At 43.1% G+C, this 23,119-nt stretch overlaps 1 protein-coding gene across 2 annotated transcripts in view; it reads left to right on the plus strand.

The window, feature by feature from the left end:
* Window positions 1-23,119, plus strand: part of COL4A4 (collagen type IV alpha 4 chain) — a 138,530-nt gene that overhangs the window by 28,906 nt on the left and 86,505 nt on the right. For both annotated transcript variants that reach the window (XM_073807187.1, XM_073807188.1), the window contains exons 4-8: window positions 529-606; window positions 19,287-19,421; window positions 20,204-20,248; window positions 20,955-21,071; window positions 21,835-21,903. In XM_073807187.1, the coding sequence (XP_073663288.1) occupies window positions 529-606; window positions 19,287-19,421; window positions 20,204-20,248; window positions 20,955-21,071; window positions 21,835-21,903 (444 nt within the window). The remainder of the gene's footprint in view (window positions 1-528; window positions 607-19,286; window positions 19,422-20,203; window positions 20,249-20,954; window positions 21,072-21,834; window positions 21,904-23,119) is intronic.

The following is a 23,119-nucleotide window of genomic DNA, read 5'->3' on the forward strand; positions in this document are numbered from 1 at the left end:
TCTTAATCCGAGTCCAAGGCTATGACTGCAGTTCTGACCCAGGAGGGCCTCCCTGTGGGACACATACCCTAGCTGATCTTGGAGATAAAGTAAGAGGGTCTTACTGAAAAAAAGCCAAGCTTATAATTTAAACTTGACACCACTGTGGTGTCTAGTTGTGTACACAACTACATAGTTAACATTCTAAGATTGTTCACAACTTGGTAAACGAAATCTTACCAAGAGAGAGATTGCAGAAGATTCTGATTAAAGCAGCGTAGCTTCAGAAGGAGTTTTTTTTTTTAATCCTGGCTCACATAAACTTTTATCCTGCTCACATAACCATCAACTCTTTTATTATCAAGCCACAATGTAAGTTTTTTGCCTTTTTATATATCAATGTTAGTCGTTTCACAGTTTCAGAGGTAAAATTATACTGTGACATTCTCATGAGTTAGATAAACCAACAGTGCTTGTTATAAGGTATTTACCATGTACCCATCGAGGTGATGAATACTGGTAAACTAAAGCAGATTCTTCACTTTCTAGGGTGGAAAGAAGTTTATTGGTCCCTGCGGGGGAAGAGATTGCTCTCTTTGCCAGTGCTTTCCTGAAAAGGGGTCTCGGGTAAGTGATGTAAAAATCAGCATGGGAAATGGGAGCGGGAAACGGGAAATTACTAATCAAAGGGCATAAAGCTTCAGTTACGCAAGATGAGTAAGTTCTAGAACTCTTCCGTCCAACGTTCTACCCACTCTCAGCAATAATGTTTTGTTCACTTAAAATTTTGTAGAATCACCTTGTACAGAAAGGATCCTGGTGCGAATGGTCCATGCCGGGTCGCCATTATTGATATTCATGTTGTATATCAACATTTTAAAGGCTCTGTCTGAGAAATTCTGCAGTGAGTTAAAAAAAAAAAAAAAAAAACCTACTTAACTTTGTTTAAAGTAGTGTTTCCAGACATTTGACCACATGACTCTTTTTTGGACAGCACCTATTAAAATCCCGTGGAATAGTGTTCTGTAATCGGAGTGAGAGCTGCATTTATCATGTGCTTCTTATGTGCCCGGCACTGTCCTATGTGCTCAAAATGCTTTAGCTCACTGATCCCACACAACAACTCTCTTCCCATCTTATGGTACCATCTTTGCAGTGTCGAAGACTTCAGCACAGAGCAATTAAGTCCACCCAGGATGGTGCTCTTGATGACTACACCCGATTCTCTGCCCTGAGATGCACAGTAACCCTGACAGTATATAGGGTCTCTTACACATTTATTTATGAACCTCTCTCATATATTCTGACAGCAGCAATTGGCAGGCACTAACTCATCTGTGCTGGAGTATTAGATCAAACCATCCTTTTGATTAAAAATACTCCCACAATCTTCCAAGAAAAGAGTATGTTTCAGAAGTTTTGGACAGTTTTTGAGTCAGATCAGTGATCATTTTGAAACATGTCCAAATCGATCCCACAGGGCTGTGTGTGACACTCAGAAAACACAAATCAGTCAAGATGAGTCAACAAGGAGGTGAAATGTTACCTTTCTGAGAGAAAGGACCATTTTTTCTCCCACAGCATTGCTTTATTGTCACACGAGTTGTGTGACACATGTGCAGGTCCTTCGTTGTGTTCTTGCTGTAAGCAGCTACCTTGTTGAGCTGAAGTTATGGCAGATCGCTTTCTACTTAAACGGATTTGTTTCTTCTTCAATAAAATTTTGGTGATCAGAATTTATCTCGAGCTTTTCCCAGCCACTTTCATGATACAATTTAAAAACTGCATTTCCAGGAAACAAAGTTAGGGCCCTAAGAAAGAGCAGAAGTGCTTTAGCTTTTTTCATGTCAATGGACACAATGCTCAGGAAGAAAGCCTGGCATTTGTGTGAGGTTGTCCCTATAAACGTGCCAAGATTTTAAGACCCTTTGAGCTTGAGGCCCAAGAAGAATGTAGTGATCAGCTCCGTGGCAGGAATGGGATGGGGACACCACAAAACAAAGAGGGACAGTTGTTTTGATGAAGCCGGCTAGGTGTGGGCCTCTGATTTAATGATGTCGAGACATTTTTTTTTTTGCTGTCACAGCTGGATGGAGGGGGGTGCTCCTGGTTCTAGTGAGTCACAGACCATGGATGCCCTTCAATATCTACAATGCACAGGACGGCCCCACATGAAAGAACTGAAAGAACTAGCCATCCTCGAACGCCAGTAGTGCCGAGGTTGAGAAACCCTGCTTTAATCCTACAGCAACTCTGCGAGGCCAGTAGGATTATTACCAATATTTCCATTGGTCAGTACAAGGAATCTGGATTTACAAGAATTTTAAATAACTTGCTAGTATGTGGAAGAGGCAGGAACCACCTCCTGGTATTTGGTCTCAGCCCCCGAGTTTGCCCCGTGATCAATGAGAAGAGGATTACACTCAGGTTCAAACACCAGTTTTAGCCCTAACTTTTGGGAGCCCTAGTGGCGGCTTGAATCTGCCCAAGCCTGGCAGTTTCCTCTGCCCAGTTTTCTCATATTTACCTGCCTGGTGCTTTGTCTTCTGTGTCCTTGGGCCCTAAAACCATCGTAAGCATTTGCACGTGTAGAGGATGCTCTGTCTCTCCCATCACACAGTCTTCAGCGCCGTGGGTCAGGAGGGCTCACGGGGGTGGGCTGCGCCCCGCCCTGCTGTCTGCGTCCCTGCTTCTGGGTGGTCAGGGGGAGCTGTGTGCGGAGCACCGCCAACCTCTGCCCTTCCCGGCACAGACGGGTCCTTTGTGACGGCACAGGTTGCTGGTGATGTTTTCCAGCTAGGAATTTGGGAACGTGGCTTGTGCATACCCGGCAGGTGGTTTGGAGGCGACCAGCCAACTCGCACATCATCTCTCGAGCCGCCGTGACAGCTCGAGGTGCACTATAAAGATAGGAACGTACCGAATTCCGAGGGTTGAGGCTCTGCCCGAGGCGGCATAGCCCGTGAGTGGAACAGCCAGGCCTTCCTAAGAGGGAAATGATTCCTCTCGTATGGTTGAATGGCTGAGTGAGTGGTTTGTTCAGCCCCAAATCAAAACTGCTGTGTCTGCAGCGAGGGTTGGGTGCCAGGCTGGGTGAGGGGTTCAACTGGAGATAGAAGCTGGGGTTTGAGGGGGAGTTGGGATGCATCAAAGGGCAGGTGCCAAGGGGGGGCTCCTTCATCTCACCGCTGTACCGCTGGAGGCTCACAGCCCAGCCTCAACACGCGTTCTCATCAGTAATCACTGTGACCTCCCGTTGGACCATCTCCTGCTGCATCAGCTGGGCCACTCACTCTCCCTTGAACATAATCTAAATATTCCCACCTTTTCATTTTTTTAAAAGAATAATTATAGTAGTTTTTATTGTACTATTCATATATGCTTATTATAGACCATTTAGATAATACTGGAAAACTAGAAGGCACAAAATAAATCATCCGTGGATTCACCACCAGGAAGCAATCACTCAATATTTATTATTTATATTATTTTATGTATTATTATATATTATTTTATATATATTATATTTTATAATATATATATTTTATAAAATATAAATATAAGATTTTATATTTTATTTTATATAAATTTATATATAATATATATAATATATATATTATATAATATTATATATATTAATATATATTATAAATATATATTTTATTATATATATTATTTATATATATATTATATTATATTTTATAAAATATATTTTATAAAATATAAATATAAAATTTTATATTTTATATATTTTATTTATATTTATATTATATTTTTATATTATATTTTATTATATATTATTTATATATTATTTTATATTATTATTTATTTTTGACGTACCACCTCTACCGTTTTCTGGAAAGCCTTCCCACTTCCACTCGGCCTCCATCTTGAGCCCTCCTCAAAGGAGCTCAGAAGAGACGCTGCCCCCATAAGGCCTCCTGCCTGTCCCAGCCAGTGTGGACGGGTCCCCCCGTGTGAACCTGCTTCCCTCCCATGACGCTTCTCGTACCCTGACCTGGAGCTCTGCTTGGGTTCGAGCGTGGGTGTGTCTGACCCTCTGGATTGGATTGTCAGCCCATGCTCCTTAAAGGGGGCTGTGTGGACGTGTGCGAGATGCTCACGCTGGCTCCCGGCCCACCGTGGATGCTCTAGAAATAGAAGTTGCCTATGTCTGTTTCTCCTCCTTGAGGGAAGGGGGTCCTTTTTTGGTATTTCTTTGAGGTGATCACAGTAGATGGCACCTAACAGGTAGTTAATAAATACACATAAATCAATAACTTAAAATTCAGAGTTCAGCCTGGACAGGATTTGGGAGCCTGAGCTGGTGGCCACATGCAGCATGTATGTGGGGACACCCGCCAAGTCCGAGGGAAACGGGAACGGAATTAGTGGGAAGTCTCTCCCCTCCGCGTCTTTTTTTCCCACACACAACATGTAAACCTGGTAGTAAGTGACCATCTCACAGAGTTCAGATTTTCTTGGAATTTCAGGTAGGGCCAGAAATAAGCACTTTGAGCCACAGAAAGGAGCATGACCGTTGCTGTACTCAGACCTTTTAAAGGTTCAGTAGCATCCTGCATTCTCAGTGTGGGACACTGGGGATTACCTCTCTGGTCTTTTTGGTTTTCAGAGCCCTCACCTGGGAAATAAGGGTTTGTACTGGAGGGCTGGCCCTGTCCCTCCCAGCCCTAACACCCTGTGGTTCTGTGATGTGCGGCACGACTTTTCACACGTGACAGCGATTTAATGGCTTCCAAAATACTTTGTGACTCTGCCTAACGTTTACCCAAGCATCATTATGGTCCCTCTTTAAGGATATGAATGAGGTGGACTTGGGCAGGATTTTAAATTATTCTTTATCTGTTTCAAGGGAAGAATCCCTGTTTCTTTGATGGAGGTCTTCTTGTAGGGAAAATTACATGCCTTCATAGACTAGGATGGGACCTTTTGTAAGTTCTGCTTTAGTAACTAGTTTGATAATAAAGACACCTTCTGTACATTTTTCCAGAATAAAATATATTTGTATTGTTTTCCATTCAAGGGAGTCTAGTAACTGTTAAGTCAATAGAACTTTACAATTTGGTAGTTTTATACACAAGAAGGTCAAATGGCTTAAAACTCAAGGCCTGTCTTAGTTTTTTTTCGTTTGAAAACCAAAATCACACATCAGCAAAACAGTCTTTCCTTTGGGACTTTTAAATCACTAAAGTATATACAAGTATTTTTCCTGCCGTTTCATTCACTTGTCCCTCACACTCCGAAGAGCTTGCATTCCATTATAGAAATGGAATTTCCTTGGGTAGTTTTAACTGTTGTTAACATTTTTCATATCATTAAATTATTTGCACACAAAGTTCTAGAATTCAACCTCTTTATCACTCACACAGCTGCGTTCTAGTACACTCTCTAACTGTAGCCTGATAAATGGTTCAGAGCAATTATTTTCATGTCCCAAAGTTTGCGTAAGTCAATTATGTTACATTTTGAAGGAAGCAAGTTCCAGTGACAGTGGAGAAGTTGGCACATTTGGTCTGTCACCACCCCTTCGTGTTTTGGTTTTGATTTCTTCTTTTTCTTGCTGCTTCTTTCTCCTCCAAGCGCCAACTCCCTAGCTCATTGTGTCTCTACTGGAGAATTCTCTGATAGATGCTGACACGCTCAGCGGCCTTCAGGGGACAGCAGGTGACCTGAGTGAGGGGCCCTGGGAAGGGGCCTCAGCCTTGGGGACTATATGAGGAGCAGAGCAGTGCGCTTGTCATGTAAAGGCATCAGAATTCAGAATTAAACAAACAAACAAACATAGTGCCTAACAATTAAACAAATTTCCTGGTAGAATTCAACCCGCCACGTGCCAGCTTGTAACTGGTTTAGCTTGTTAAAGTGTTCTCCTTGTCATGAATATTAAGCTTAAATTTTGAAGAATAGAAAACTTGCAGAAGTTGAAAGAATGAATCTTTTATGTCAGTGCATGAGGAAGTATTTCTGAACAGGGTATGGGAGACCCGGGGGGGTAGAGGGGGAATATATGCCTATTATTTTATATTATTTGGCCTGTTAGCTGTCACTAATAGCTGATATCTATACAGAGGAATAACTACAACTAATTAACATGGCTTTCAGCGTGCTTGACAATCTGTCTCTTTAGATCCAGCGTTTGTGCTTGAAAAAGGAGAGAAAGCAAGCTCATATCTGCCTGCTACTTTCATTAAATAATTTGCCAGTATTATTTACCAAACAGGCCAAGTGTACAAAACCTCACTGAGGAATCCTAGTTGCAGAGGGCGTCTGAAGGTAGATTTTGGCATCTCTACCCCAGTCAGTCACCTCATTAAACGGGCAGTGATTTGCAGCCTGAACCCTTGGTCTCCTGTGTGGAGTTCAATCCCATAGCAACAATGATTGCTGAGCTCTGCGACCCAGTGTGAACCGTGGCCAGGCGGGCGCAGAGCTCAGCAAATGTGGGGCTAGGCTGAACTTGAGAGGATCAAGGTCATTACCAAAGTGGAGTCAGCCTTTGTTGTTGGTGAGAAATAAGGCGCATCTCAAAGCAGGGCGTATTCCACGCAGGAACACAGGGAGTGGTGTTTGTGATTCTGAGAATACCTCTCTAGTGCAAAGGCAGCTTCCGACTAAACTAGTTGAAATGCTGAATTACAGAGTTTTAGGAAAGAAAAGTGTACTTCTCCTTTCAAATACCATTTTCAATAAGTTGCCAGGAAATCCACAGGGAAACATATGTCTCCAGGGTGCTCTTTTGCCACTCCTCTGTCATACATACATGAACTTGCAGTTCACTCAGCAAATAAACATTCATTCCTTCCGTTCATTCAGCAAACAGCCGTTGAGCGTTCCCCGTGTGCCAGGCGTCTGACGAGGCTGTGAGGCCTCGGGGATAAAGAGCACAGTCCCTGTGGCCTGGAGCTCGGGTTCCAGCAGGAGAGACAGGTTCACCTCCCGGCTGTTATTTCTGGGTGCCTGACGAGTGCCAGGCGTGGGGTGGTCTAGGTGCCTGGGATGCATCAGGGAAGAGGACGGACGAAGATCCTTGTGCCCTCCCCAGGTGGATATTTGGTGCCCTACCTTGATTTTGCACTGGAGCCTGTGTGTGTGGTAGACAGTGCCGGGGAAGCTTGGACCTGGTGGAACCGGCGGTCAACTAGCAGTGGCCTGGTGGAAGCATGGTGTGTTCATTCCTAGGGCTGCTGTAATAATGACCACATATCTGGTGGCTTTAGACAACAGAAATTTATTTTCTCACAAGTTCTAGAGGCCAGAAGTGCACCAGCAGGGCGTCACCGTTGCCATACGCTCTCCATAGGCAGTAGGGGAGACCCCCATTCCCCGCCTCTTCCAGCCTCTGGTGCTGCCGGCGTTCCTTGGCTTGTGGCTGCATCACTCTCATCTCTGCTTCCATCTTCACATCAGCTTCTCCTCTGTGTGTCTGTTTCAAATCTTCCTCCATGTCCCTCCATGTCTTATAAGGATACATATAATGGCATTTATAGATAACGCAGAACAAAATCCTCATCTCAAAATCCTTAACTTTCCCACATCGTTTGCCACCTAAGGTGATATGCACGGGTTCTGGGGTTAGGGCGTGGACATATCTTTTTGTGGCCACCCTCCAAACCACTGCAAGTGTTTGGGCAGAGAGAACAGCCCCTACTGAGGCCCTGAATTGAGAAGGAGATGGGGTGGTATGTTTGGTGGACCAAAAGGTGACCGGAAAGGTTGGATCCTGCAGGTGAGGGAGCAAGCGGTAAGGGATGCAGTTGAAAAAGCAGAGACACAGTTTATCCTGAAGAATAAGCAGAGGATTCGAAAGACTTTAGGAAGAGTAGAAACAGGTTGAATTTGCGTTATAAGAAGATCGTTCTGGCAGCTCTTTGGAGAATACAGTGATGGTGGTGTGGGGTGGGAGCAACCTTAGGAAGGACGTCAGGAGGCCGCCGTCGCTGCCCCGGTGGAGGTCACGGTGCCTTAGCAAGGGCGTGGGCGTGAGCGTGGGCGGGGTGGGGGAGAGGATGGGTGTCGGATGTTTGGGAGGCAGACTGGTCGGGAGAAGGAGGCTCCATGCGGGGTGGTCGAGGTTAGGGTTAGAGGCGCCCAGGATGCCCAGGGGCGTGAGAGCAGCTGTGTGGGTGGCGGCCTGTGGCCGAGGAGCACGTTTTGGGGGATGATCCTGAGTCCAGCTTTGCATGTGGACGTGTGGCCGGGGCTCCTGAAGGGCGTCCGGGTGAGCGAGGGAAGTAGAGGGGGTGCTCAGAGTTGGATGTCATTGACCCCATAGAGATGGACAAGTTTGCCCAAGAGAAAGCGAGAAGAGGGCAGGGCGGTCCAGTGGAGTTGCAGGGGCAATCCCACCCAGCCCGCCTGCCCCCAGAGGAAGGGCAGCCAGCGCGGGAGACACAGGCAGGAGAAAAACATGGCCAGGGCCAGGGGCAGGGATACCAGGAGAGCAGAGCAAGGAAGAGGGAGGGAGAGACGCCTGGGTTCAAGCTTCTCAGACGCCGACCAGGAGCTCTCGGCGCTGCCTGTTCCGTTCCCACAGCAGGTGTGCGATGCTGGGCTGATGTTAACGCCGTTTCTAAAAATGGGAAAACCACTCTTCCGTGACCTGGCTCAAGGGGTGACCTTATTTTCTTTTAATTGAAATATGGTTGATTTACAATGTTTCAGGTATACAGCAAAGTGATTCAGTTTTATACACACACACACACACACACACACACACACACACACATATTCTTTTTAAGATTATCTTCCACTTTAGACTATTATAAGATATTGAATATAGTTCCCTGTGCTATACAGTAGGTGGGGGACCTTATTTATTGTTCGGTGGCAAAGCCGTGTCTTCTAGTTCTCAGTGCAGTGTTTTTTTTCCCATTGCACCAAGCTGCCTCTTAAGAAAACAGCTGATCTTTTTCTTATATTTTGTATCTGTGTCATAGGAGATGATGGATGTTCACTCCACTTATTGTGACAGTCATTTCGTGATATGACTTAAATCATTATGCTGTACATCTTTTTTATCTTTTTTGTTTGTTTTTTTGGTGCACCGTGCAGCTTGCAGGATCTTAGTTCCCCGACCAGGGATCAAACCTGGGACTCAGGAATTCCCACTGTTTTACTGAGATATAATTGATACACCACCGTGTAAGTTTAAGATGTACAGCATAGGGAATTCCCTGGTGATCCAGTGGTTAGGGCTCCACGCTTTCACTTCTGAGGGCCGGTTCAATCCCTGGTCAGGGAATTAAAATCCCACAAGCCGTGTGGCACGGCCAAAAAAAAAAAAAAAGAACCTGGAAGAAAAAAAAGATACAGAAAATATAGCTTATTAATCGAATAAAAAGACATTAATAAGTGAGTTTTACCTGAATGGTTTGGAAGACCACCTTACTGTCCTGTTTATATTTATGAAAAAAAATAGTATTCACTTTACATCCATTAAAAAAAAAAAAGAACACAGCTGAAGATCCTGAGTCAGCGTTACTACAGGCTAAACTGAAAAATTATGCCCTCATTGAGTGAGGTGAACTTAAGGTACAAGAAAATACTCTGCCATTGCAGTCCGGTCTCCTTGGATTGTCTACTCTTTGAGTTAAACCTTTTTGTTATTTATTTTATGATCCTTCTAGATCTCCAGCAGTCCTTACATCTGTGATACAGGAGGGCCCTGGAGGCACCAGCTCTTTAGCTGCGCATTGATTCCCGTTTGAGGGTTTAAGTGATGTTATAGTGCCACCTAGGGGCTGAATGGTTGAATTACAGTCAAGTGTTAAAAAGGCAGAGGGGTGCTGCCGAAGGCTTCTTTGTTGATTTTAATAATAAAAGGCCATGAGTATATGTTTAGAATTTATACTGTGTAACGCAGTAGCCAAGGTGCTGAGGTGGTAATAAAAATTTACACAGATTCCTGGCCTCAAAAATCTTACTGGACGACATCACCCCAAGCAGATATTAAAGTAACATGCACAAAACAATAATGGAAAATAGATGCTGAGCCTATTTAGGTATTATGTTAATTGTCTGAGGGTGGGTATGAGAGTTTGTACCAGAGTGAGATTAATAAGGACTGGGGTGAAAAGGGAAGCATGTATGACTCTGCTTCCCCCAGGTGGCAGCCAAGTGGCCTTGGGTCACTTGCTTCATCTCTCTGAGGCTCAACTTCCTCATTTCAGAATGAAAAAGTAGATACAGGATGACTTTTTGCTTTAAGGGTGTAAGGATTCCATGAGAAGAATGCACAGTGCTGTGTCAGTGCCCAGAATGGAGTAAGTGCTCAGTGAAGGGTACGCTAACATCGTCATCATCATTTTCATCATTGCTGTCATCATAGTTTTGGTTGGAGGAAGGTTGAATTTGAGCTACCGATGGACAAAGGCTGCTATTGCCTCAGGCAAACAGAAGACGCAAGTGTAATTGGAGCAGAGGGTGTAGGTGTGGACACACAGGGACTAGGGTTGGCTGGGGTGGAGGAAGGTAGACTGTGCTCATTGCAGGTGTTGATGGAAGCAATAACACAGCAAAGGGAAGACTGAAGGTCAGTTGACAGTTACATGTGGAAATGGGGAGGAGACTGGAGTTAGAGAAGCTGGGGAGGCTGGTGTTTGTGTCCCGCACCTGAGATGACCAGACCACGACCCAGGGTCTCCACGATGAGACGAAAGAAAGACAGACACCTGAGATTTAATTCAAAGAAAGATGTGATAGGCTTGGTCTTGGGACAGAATGGATAAGGAGGGAAAGGGGGATCACCAAAGCTGACAGCTGCGTGGGGAGTTTAAATGATGGAAGGAACCAAGTTGCCGTCTGCTGAGTCAGGGAAGAAAAAGGCAGGGAAACTAGTCTGGGATGATGAGCTCACCTCTGATATGATGAGTGTAAATTTACAGGGAAGAAGATTCAAGGTAGTTTCTAGAAAACAGAGATAGAGGATGGGACTAGAAAACTAGATTTGAGAACCACAAAAATGGAGGTCTTTAACTCATTTGATGAATACTATTGTTTCCCCCCAAAAAAAACTTCATAAGAGAAAATAAAATACATCAAGATAAAATTTTTAAAATGTTTACAAATAAGATAAGGCTGGAAGCAGTTGAAATGTCATGGTAGAGCAGAGTGTCATAGGCAGAGCGTGAGTGTGGTTTAGTGCAGGGACCCTCCATGGTGCCAGGATGATGCCGTGGAAGGAGGTGAGGTTTGGAGAGAAACTGACTGATCCAGGTATGAACTCAAGCTCACTAGGCACCTCAGTTTGAGTAAGCTGTACCCCCCCTAGACTTTCCTCATTTCTACAGGGGTAAAAATCTCAGTGTTGCTGGTTGGTTTAAGTGAGGAAAGGTAGGACACTGGGAGGCGCATAACCAAGCTTAATAAAGAAATACCTTCCCCTTCCTGTGACGCTTTTGATGATCAGTGTCATGATCTTATTGACCAAGGGTAATTTGGAAATTTATTTGTAACTAGTATAATAAAAGCATCTTTCTTACTCATTTGTTCATTCATTCATTCATTTATACTTCCTTGCACTGATTCTCTGGTTAAAAAAGAGCAAGAAGTAGTTACACAAAAAGTGTGTTTGTACATGCATTTGTCATGGTATATCTGTAGCTACTTCTCTCAATCCTCATACTGCTAAAATGACAAAGGATTTCTTAGATTTTTGTCATTCCCCATAGGGTTTGGGCCCTGGAGGCAAGCAGATCTGTGGCAGCCCAAAAGGCTCTTGTGGAGATTTGCGTTTTAAAAATGTACATATTCTCTTATCTGTTGGTCTCGTCTACCTAGTGTTGTGAAATAAAAATAGTTTGATCTTAGCCCAGCTCCAGAAACGTGCCTGACACAGACGATTAACAAGGCAGAATCCTAAAGGAATGTTCCGGCTTCAGAGAGCCAGGTGTAGAATTCCATGTCCACTCCGATTGCCTCCATCCTTTATTTGTACAGCTGGCCCGAGAGCCCAGTGCGCCTGTAGCCACAGTGGGGAGGCGCGTATAACAGGTTTGATGACACGGTGTCAGCCTGGCCTTTGGGTAGAAGACGATGGCCTGGTGGCTTCCCATGGCATGCCAGAGCTTCCTCAGCTGTCAAGCCGATTGGCATTTCTGGATTTAGTGAATCCGTTTTCTGACTTCATTGTCTCTCACAGAAAGTCGGAAACCACAGAGGCAATTCCATGCAAAAAAAAAAAAAAAGAAATTCAGAGATCCCACTTCTGGAAGCCAGCCATTCCCCTGGGCATTTTTTCTCTTTGCTACAGTGACTTCAGTGCAGTGGTCCATTGCCTATCGTGGGTGGAGGGTGCATGGGTAGGAGTGGACTATTTCTTTAAAATTTTTTATTTTAAAGATGCAAAATTCCTGTGATTATTTAATGATTCTGTAGTTATAGAAATGTCTTTTCTGGGCTTGTTATTTATGCCCCTTCATCCCGAAGTTAATTCTGGTGTAGTCTGATAAATTAGTAAGCTCAACTATTTACTTTTAAACATCGTCTTTTTTTCTTTTACTGACTCCTTCTTTTACATGAAATAACTTAATGAAAGTGGAATTGTTCTCTCCATCACTGTGGATAAATTATTTGCTCAAATTGGGTGAACTAACAATGACTATTTCAAAGATTGGTGTTTGGGAAGTTTCTGTGAACAGCTTTCTGACACATTTAATACTGTTATACAAGGTTTAGAGTATTTTTTACATTTATCCTATAATAAAATACCTATTAAGAGGAAAAAACAGCACTGCATAGAAAACAAACCACAGTCTGCCCCGTATAAAAGTAGGCATTTAGTGCTTTCTGTTAGTTTTTTCGCTTTTCAAGGTAGGGGTTGTGTTTGCCATTTAGCATGGTTGAAAAGAAGATGGAGGACACCTGTGTCATATCTCAACAACAATAGACACCAGACATTACTGTGTTCACGGCCACTTGCTCTGCTCGCCCCAGCGTGGAATCATCTCAGATCTGCATAGCTGTTCTCAGCCAGACTTCCAGGGATGTCAGTTTAGAGACAGGATAAAGCAGATCCTTTTCCTCCTTTACAGTCTTCCTTTGGGTTGGGTGGGTGGGTCTGACATTATTTTATTATTTAATTAAGTATTTATTAAGATTTTAATTATTTTTATTAATTATTATATTTTATTTTTAAAATTATTTTATTAAGATTTTATTAACATTATTTTATTAAGTATTTATTGTTCTCTGCCTGCCTTAACATCGTGGCCTTGGGCACCTAGACTCTGTCTTCCAGGAGCTCGCGGTCCGGTGGATGTAGGCCTGGGAACTTACAGACAAAGCGGTGATCACAGGAGCCAGTGAGAAGTGTTATTATAGAGGCGGCTTGGAGAGGCATTTAATTCTGAAGGGTTTGGGGCCAGGGCAGGAGATCACTGGAGTCTTTCCGGGGCGGGGGGAGGCGGGGATTGAGAGATGACATGGAAGGCATGGGAGGGACACTTCAGGGACAAGACACCGAAGTCTGTGAAAGAACAGAGCTTGTTGAGAAACGGCAAGGATATCGGTGTGACCGATCAGGGCTGGGGGAGGAGGGGGAAGGGAGGGAGGAAGAATTTAATAATGCAAATTACCATCCCTCGTCGTACTTCTGTTCGTGAGTGTTTTAGATGGCGCTTTCTCAAACCAGGACACATTTCTATGTTGAATGGAGTGTTTTGTTTTGTTTTTTTTTGCGATACGCGGTCCTCTCACTGCTGTGGCCTCTCCCGTTGCGGAGCACAGGCTCCGGACGCGCAGGCTCAGCGGCCATGGCTCACGGGCCCAGCCGCTCCGCGGCATGTGGGATCTTCCCGGACGGGGGCACGAACCCGTGTCCCCTGCATCGGCAGGCGGACTCTCAACCACTGCGCCACCAGGGAAGCCCTTGAATGGAGTTTTATCATTCTTGCCCCTGTGCTGAATATTTCCACTCCTTTTTGTTTTCTCCCCAAAGTTCCATTAGCTCCCTGGATCCGGCATCACGTGTCTGAAATGAAATACATTAAAGAGAATTATAGCCAGTGAATTGGCTGTCCACTCTGTTACCCTTTATGTTCAAACATGCATTTTGTTGTTTTTAAATAATACGTTATTGTGAAGTACAGCATTCACAAAAGATAATTTAGGAGTTTGTGTGAATTATATGTAAGACACAAAGATAATTTCCATATTTAATGAAAAAGCAGTTATTTCCTGAGCCTTTCATTTAGGAAAAATGGGAGCTTTTCACTCATGGTAATTAATCTAAACCAAGTAAGATTAATTAAAACAGGTAGAAAAGGTCAGCTGAATTCATTATTTATTCTTGCTTCTAGATTGTAGTTTAAAAATTGTATAATACCTAGAGAAAAGTAAGATGCCCTCAGAGTGCCCCCAGATGGTTTGTGCCCATAGAATTGACTTTATATATTATTGTTGTCTTTTCTGTAACACATAGTTATACATTTAAGCTTCCTTGAAAATGCTGAGCTTTTAGTATTTTTATGGATACTCAAGAAATAGTAGCTATTATAATGATGATGAAAAAGCATGAGGAGAAGGGAAAGTACAAACAAAGTATGATTTTGATTTATAAAATTTAGGCAGATGTTAAAGTTGGTCGGTAATGTTAGCAAGGTCAATGACTTAATGATGAAAGAAATCGTAATTAATCTTTATTATAAAAGTCACATTTGCTGTTGGTAAGATGCTCACAAAACAGACTTTATCATTGCCCTGGTTTGCATTTCTCACTCTTGAGATGTGGTAACGTGCCATTTCTTGTATATCCGTCTAGAAATGTTCGTTTACAAACATATATGTTAAGAAAATGTATGTCCATTTGTTTCTCTATCGGGGGGATCATATGATACATGGCTTTTTTTTCCCACTTAACAATGAACTATTTATAATAACGATCATGTATAATAACGATAGCTAGCATTACTGTGCAGGCACTATGCTAAACACCTTACATGCATTGTTCTTTTTAGGTCCACAAGCCACTGACAGGTAAAGAAGCTGAGGAGCAGAGGGGTTAAGAAACGTGCCCAAGGTCCCACAGCTAGTAAGTGTGGGCCTGGGCTTCACACACAGGCGCTGACTGCAGAGCCTGGAGCTCAGTCACTCTGTTTCTTCTTCATGGGTATCACAAGGCTGTTCTATATCCATCCAGAGAGACCTACTTCATCCTTCAGTGTCTGGGCCCTGTGCATTTCCCTGAGGCCTATTACTTCAGTGCTCCTGTTTTGGGGGGGAGTTAAGGGGGGGTCTCCAGCTGCCAGTCTCTTCATCTCTTTGTCTGTGGGCTTTCTCAAAGCCCCAGGAGCAGACACTTCCCACCCACCATCAGTGGCCCTCCACCAGTGAGGTAAACACCCTAACTCCCTTACCCCGGGCCGGGTAATTCTGAGGTGTGTATTCTACCTTGACACCCAGAGTTTCTGCTCTGGGTTAAGCTCCAGTAACCCACGGTGGTAACTGACTTGATAGCACAGCCTTAGGGGCTGCCTTTCCTTCTCTGTGTCACATCCCTGCTCCTTCATCCCGTCTCCTTCTTACCATGTCTCCTTTATTCTCAATTAAACTGTTTGCATTGATGCTGTGTCCTAATTTGCTTCTGGGGCACCCAGACTAAGACAGCCTGTGCGGTATTTCATTGTATGAAGATACCATAATTCATTCAATCAGTTTCATTTGGGATTTTTATGGGATTTCCAGTTTTTCTTGATATTACCAAAGATGACGTGGGGAATATTCTTGCATTATTGTCCTTAGACCAGGACAAGCAGGGCTCCTGACCCCAGGCCCCGCCTCAGGCAGGGCCTCACTGGGGACCAGGACCGATGGGTCCCAGCATCTGTTTCTTCCCTTTAAGGTTGTTAAAACTCAAGACAGTTTAGGTGGTACAAACAAATTTTATTTAACACCTCATGAAGTGGGCAGCCTCCGTTCCCGAGGATCCGGAGACCTGCAAAATGGGGAGAAATCAAGAAGCCTTTATAGGATAAAGAATAAGGAACAAGGAAGAGAAAAATAGAAATGAATAAGGAACAAGGAAGCACGCGTAGAGCCCGAAGTTGGCTTGGCGTCTGGCCATTAGCTGCCTGGATGCATTCCATTTCTGTTTATGAGGAGCGTTTACAGGGGCACAGAAGTTACATAAGTTTGCTGAAGTGGCACCCAGGCAGCAGCGGCGTCATCTTGGGCTTAAAAGTAGTTTCAACAGGATGCTCTCTGACCCTTTATCCAGTGGGAGTTGACCGCATGAGGAGCCCTGGGGTTCATGCTCTTGGGCTGGGCTGGGGCCCCATGGCCGGGCCCTGGTATCCAGAGGGTGGCCGCCTGATAGGACAGCCTCCCTTGCCCGCTTGTGGGATTTTGTTCTTCGTTCATGGAATCCCTGAGATTGGGTCACCAGAATGACACTGATACACTGATTTCAGGTGACTCAAATTTTTATGTAGGTGGGACTCTCCAAAACATATTTTTCCCTGGGCCCCATACACCCAAAGGATAGCCCTACATTCTTATACAGGGTCCCGTGCACGGTTACAGTTGAGCACTAAGGTTGAAATTGCCCAGAGGTTTAAAAGTTCTAAGCAGATATCTCTTGAAATCCACTCAGCTTTTCTCTCCACATATCGAGACTTACTTGCTCTCTGAATGCAGTTATCCGTGTTGTTTGGGTCGGGAAAGGGGATATTAAATGATTTTTTCTTAAATCTTTGGAAAATTTTTAAAAAGCATAAAATACTTGCAGGTGACAGCCTGTCTTCAGATGAATACAGAGTGTTTTCAAACTGTAGTGAAATAAAGCATGGATTTTGACATGTGTTAGACAACACAGCTGGACACATTAGCCACCACAGGGCATGGTGTCATGTGACCAGATCACCCTGCATCGGCGAAAGCCTTGTTATAAACGTCTCAGTATAAAGCTTCTCTTTATTTAATCTAAGAGTATTATCTTAGGAATGCAAAAGCGAGTTATTTAAAAAAACATATGAATCTGAGATACTTTCTGCGCACATCAAATTATAGACAGAGGTTGAATGCTGAGGCTAGAAGTATCATTTAGAAACCCTGATTTTAGATAGACAGAGATTGAATGCTGAGCCTAGAAGTATCACTTAGAAACCCTGATTTTAGATTCTTAAATTCATTTGGAGAGCCTCATTGTTCCCATGAGTTGATTATTTCATAAAAAGTAAACAAGTTTGAATGTGTAAAATCAATCTGTATGTCATAAAGATTACATTTGATAGAATAACTTTTTGCAGCATTCAAAAATCACGTTCCTGATCATACAGGGCCCTCGTATAGAGTGTGTCTGGAGCGGATGGGTGGTCAGGCTGGACCACTAAGCCTGTGAGCATAGTCACTGCCACGTCTATCCCTCATTCATTCATTCATTCCTGAGCCAAAGGCCACGGTAGATGGTAGATGGAAGACTTAACTGGTGAGCAGATATCCCTGCCCTTATGGTGCTAGTGTCTAGTCGGAGAGCAGACAACAAACTAATGGGCAAATACATAATTTAAAAAATGTGAAATGCTAAGATGCTAAGAAGGAAGTGGACAGGATACCCTGAGGGAGACTAATGGGGGTGAGGATGAATTGGAGATCCTGCTTCACTGGTGGCAGTTTAGGAGAGATCCCCGTTATGTGCAGATCTAGAGAGAATGCTCGCACCGAGGCCCAAAGACAGAAAAGAGCAGCGTGGCTGGGACTTAGTGAGTGTGGGGTGGGCACAGCATGGGGTGCAAGGGAATCTGGGGCCACACCCTGTAAGGTCTGGAAGGGAGGAGCACGAGGTTTATTCTACATGGAGTGGGAAGACAATGAAAGTTTAAAAAGCAGAGCCATGCCATGATCTGATTTCTGTTTTCTTTGTCTTTTTAATAAATTTATTTATTTATGGCTGCATTGGGTCTTAGCTGCTGTGCACGGGCTTTCTCTAGTTGCGTTGCTGTGCGTGGGCTTCTCGTTGCGGTGGCCTCTCCTGTTGTAGAGCACCAGCTCCAGGCATGCGGGCTCAGTAGTTGTGGCTCACGGGCCCAGTTGCTCCGCGGCATGTGGGATCTTCCCGGACCGGGGCATGAACCCGTGTCCCCTGCGTTGGCAGGCAGACTCTTAACCACTGTACCACCAGGGAAGTCCCTCTGATATCTGTTTTAATGTCACTTGAAGAGAGGCAGGGAGGAGGGTTAGAGGAAGCTGGAAAGCCATTTGGGAGCCTGGAACACCGGTCTCACTGATGCTGACCTGCAGGGTCACAGCAAGGCAGACAGTGAGGTGGGTGAGTTTCAGACCCATTTCGGGAGTGAAATGCTAGGAATCGATCATGGGTTAAATGTAGGTGTGGCAGAAAGAGGAATATCCAGGATGAATCCCAGGATTCTGGGGCTGGATTCTGGGTAGACAGAGACAGTGGATGGAGAATCAAATTTGGGGGTAAAATCAAAAGTTGCATTTTGGATTTTTTTAAGCTGAGGGTACCATCGTATTCAAGGAGATGTCAAAGAGGCAGCTAGATACGATCATCCGGAAGTTAGAGAAACTGATGCTGAGACATACCAACCTTCCTACTCCTAGGAAGAGCTGTGAGACTCCCTGTCGTAACTGAACATTCATTCACTGCAACAGTGCATCTAAATGCAACGGAGAACAGGCTTAAAGGGAGCAAGGAGTTCCTCATCTTTGTCCCAGAGATGTTCCCACTGTGGGTTTAGGGGGAGAACTGAGTTCCTGAAACTTCTTTGCCTAAAATAAAAGGTGATGTTTTCATTTATGGAAAGAAAGTTGGATTGCGTAAAAATAATGCGACATGGAGAGCCTGATTCCAAATTATGGATAAGAAATTAGCTAAAAGCAGCTAAGAAAGAAATGTTTCTCCCTAAAAGGGCAGACAAATTATGAGCCATTTGAAGTAAATAAAATATCTGGCACTTTTTCCTCACTCTTACCTTGTGTCACTTACATAATGCTAATGAGACCTTGATTTTTAAAAATTCCTTACTGCACTAAACAGCTCAAGATTTATAAATTTCAATGACAGAATGAAAATAGTAAGAGAACTATAATCAGTTTATAGATGTGTGTGTACATTCAGTAATTCAAATTTATCGTACAGCTTTGATTCAGATTGAAAAAGGCAACATTTTCTTTTTTTATAATTAATTGATCGTTCGTGCTTCTATTATTAGAGTTTGCTCCATCTTTAATTTTCCAGTCTTCTGTAAACCCAAGTCACCATATTTTTTTGTTAGAAAATATTACTTAAGAGTCATCCATCCCCCTGCCTTTTTAATCTTGCTTCTTAGGGTCAACCAGGACCACCAGGGCCACAGGGTCCTATTGGACCCCTGGGGCCACCAGGACCCATTGGAATTCCAGGAGAGAAAGGGATGAGAGGTGACAGTGGCCTTCCTGGAGCAGCAGGTGACAAGGGTGATAAGGTAAGCCTCTTCTTAAGTGAAAGATTCATATTAAACCCTCACCAGAATTGCTATGCCAGATTTTTTAATAATCACGAGTAGTACCTACCTGAACCTTAGAAAAATCAAGTCTAAACTCCTCTTCGATATTCAGTCCTCATTCCTAACCCCTTTCCAGAGGAGCATGCCTTTCTGGACCTTTTCTAAGCACTTAAATACATGAGTTTACCCAGTAAGGAGTGGTTTTCTTTATGGCTTTTTAAAACAACCTAACTGATACTATATGTATCATGCAGAGCCTTTTTTTTTACTCAAGCATATGGCTTGGAGATCATTTCATATCAATTTGTGTAGATTGAATTTACTCCTTTACTCTATGATATGCCATAATATGGATAAAACTATAGTCTATTCCCTGTTGATGAGAATTTGAGATCCTAGTCCAACTTCGTGTAGTGCAAGTGTGCAAAAACAGTCCTGTAAATTACCTGTGTTTACATTTAAGAGTTTGTTTCTCTAGGATAAATAGAGTCTGAGAAGTTGAGTTTCCAGTTATAGGGTATTGAATGTATTCTTTGAACTAATATTGCCATGTTGGCTTCCTAAGTACAAAACGAAAAGCACAAATGGTTGATTTCCAAATGTTGGCATTTGAGCTCCTTAATGTAAAAATAGATGACAATGACTGATAAGGTTTTGTTTTTAAAACAAGTTATTAATTATTAATGTTTTTAAGTAAATTAACCTGTTAATCTAATAATTTAGTAGCTTTTATATCTTCGTTTTATTTTCTGGGATTTTAGGGTCCAACTGGTGTTCCTGGATTCCCAGGTTTGGATGGGATACCTGTAAGTATCCTTAAATTTTCTCCATTTATTTTAAAGAAGGGAGGGACACTCATCAAAGCCCTTAAAATCACATGTTTTGTATATATATAAAATATATTTATATGATATATATTATATATAATATATATGGCAAACTCTTCTTTATTTTCTTATTTTAGTAAATGGAAGGGTGCTTGCATTTCAATTTTGTGTAATAACTCTGCAACCAGAACATTTTACTTGAAGAACAAGGTTTTCAAAAAGATTGGAGAAAAGCATTCCAAGATATGAGCTCGTATACTTGTCAGGTCAAGTACAATGTTCTGGAAATAAATTTATACTCATTACAAAAGTTTATATTTGCTGGTGAGTCCTAATGGTGGGAGTGGGCTCAAACCTCTCATTGCTTATACGAAAACCAGAGGAAAGAAGGAAAAGGTATTTGGCAGGGTTTATAATTAATTAGAGTCTTTCTAAGGATTTCAAGGAAGATTTCCTCCCTGATCTCTGAAAATACTCCAGACTAAATTAATTTAAATTGGGGTATATGAAAATAGATTTATTTATTTTTACTATGCTACGTAGTTCTTGTGGGTGGGGAAGGAAGTTTCACAAAACTGAACGACATGTGAGTCACAGTTGCCATAATTTGGGGACCCATATCACAGAACCTTTTTGTTATGGTATTCTTGCAAAAATGCTTCACCTATCATTTTGTTTCTTGTAGGGGCACCCAGGGCCTCCTGGATCCAGAGGCAAATCTGGCATAGATGGCTACAACGGCTCAAGAGGTGCTCCAGGCTTTCCAGGAGAAAGAGGAGCTCCTGGCCCACAAGGCTCCCCAGTAAGACAGCCACAGTTCAGCCTAGTGGGCATCTTAAGTGAAAAGGCCCTCCAGTGGGAGCAGGCTGGATGTGTTCGAGAAACAGAGTTATTGCAAGCGTACTGGGAGCCTGGTGAACAAATGCGGGTGACTGGAGGATGAGGACAGAGAGTTGGGCAGGACTTAGAAGACACGGGGCCTTGTAGACTATGGAAGGAAGCTGGGTTTTCTTTTCCATGCCATGGGAATGCACTGGATGGTTTTAAGGAAGGAAGAAATATGATCCGACTGATGTTCTATCATGATGCTCCTGGCTGCCATACAGAGAATGGATGATAGGGGAAGGGAGGCCACTTAGCAAAGCTTAGGTTGTTTATCATTCAGGGTTCACTGCAGATACATAAACCCCTCTAGGTATTTCCAGACGAGAGGAATTTTTTTTTTTTTTTTTTTTCTTGCGGTACGCGGGCCTCTCACTGTTGTGGCCTCTCCCGTTGCGGAGACAGGCTCCGGACGCACAGGCTCAGTGGCCGTGGCTCACGGCCACGTAATATAATATAATATATTAGTAGATATTCTGTCTTAGGAGATTCCTCAGTAGATCTTAACCAAATATAATATGACAACCTTAGGATGATAATAAAAATGAGAATAAAGAAATCTCCACTAGTGAAATATGATTATAATGGTAATTTTATTGGTGAGTAATATTTCATTTGCAAAAGAAAATACAGAAATAGTAATATGCTCTTTTCCTCTCTTAAAGTGAATATTTTATTTTCAGGGCCTTCTTGGGAAAAAAGGAGAAAAAGGAAATTCAGTGTTCATTTTAGGTGTCATTAAAGGTATTCAGGTAAGCTTTACAATCAGGATGGGTTTAAAACAATTTTTTTCTATATAAGTAAACCCATGCAGAAAACACATGGACTGAGATTTCCTTTAAAATGGCTCTGAGGATACTGGTTTTGATCATTACCCTGACCCTCTGGGATGACCCATACTTCTTGTGTGAAGGCACTTGGCTTTAGCTTCTCTGGCTGCAGAATTCCCCTCCCTCCCTACGATTCTCGCAGAGTTGCAATGAATACATTTACTTCAGAGTTTCTCAGCCTCGGCACTGTTGACATTTTGGGCCGGTGAATCATTTGTCGTGGAGGCTGACCTGTGTATTGTAGGATGTTGAACAGTTTCCCTGGTGTCTACCCATTAGATGCCAGTAACACCCCCCTGACCCCCACCCCCCACACCCAAACAATATCTCCAGACATTACCAGATGTCTCCTGGGGGAAAAATCACTTCCAGCTGAGAATCATTAATTACTTTGTAGTTAAAATATTGTGATATTAATATTTACCATTCATGTTGATAGAAGTCACCACTATTGAACTTGAAAATTGTAGAAACCTGATAGCACTGTCCTTAGCAAAAGAAATGCTTCTGTGTTCTTCACAGAGAATGATGTACAAATATTCAGAAATAAACTCTTGAATGACCACCGCCTCTCTCTAATCTGAGTAGCCGTGGATGAGCAGAAGGAGATCACTAGATACGATAGACTCAAGAGGAGAGATACAGTACATTTTCAAGACATGGTCATTTCTCTTAAGGAAAGATATTCTACAATAATTAGATAAAAGTAGTCCTAGATTGCCTCTATCAGATTCCAAGTTCTGTGCCACCTGGAGTGGCCACACCTGAGTGGTGATCCCTTAAGTGAGCTTACAATGTGTGTTTATAGCCTCTGTGCCTATTCTTACTTGTTAGACAGCAAGCACTGTGCTTCTATTTATAGCTTAAATGATACATTCATAAACTTAGCTTCAAAAACAGGGTCATTCTAGGAACCAGTATGATGTGTTGGAAGGAGTGAACTGACCCTTACCTACTACTGTGACTTTAAGCAACCCCCTCAACCTCTCTGAGCCTCATTTTCCTTAGTTTTTTTATTATTTATTATTATTATTATTTTTTTGCGGTACGCAGGCCTCTCACTGTTGTGGCCTCTCCTGTTGCGGAGCACAGACTCCAGACGCACAGGCTCAGCGGCCATGGCTCACGGGCCCAGCCG

Source organism: Tursiops truncatus, chromosome 7 (assembly GCF_011762595.2).
Source record: "Tursiops truncatus isolate mTurTru1 chromosome 7, mTurTru1.mat.Y, whole genome shotgun sequence".
NCBI lineage: Eukaryota > Metazoa > Chordata > Mammalia > Artiodactyla > Delphinidae > Tursiops > Tursiops truncatus.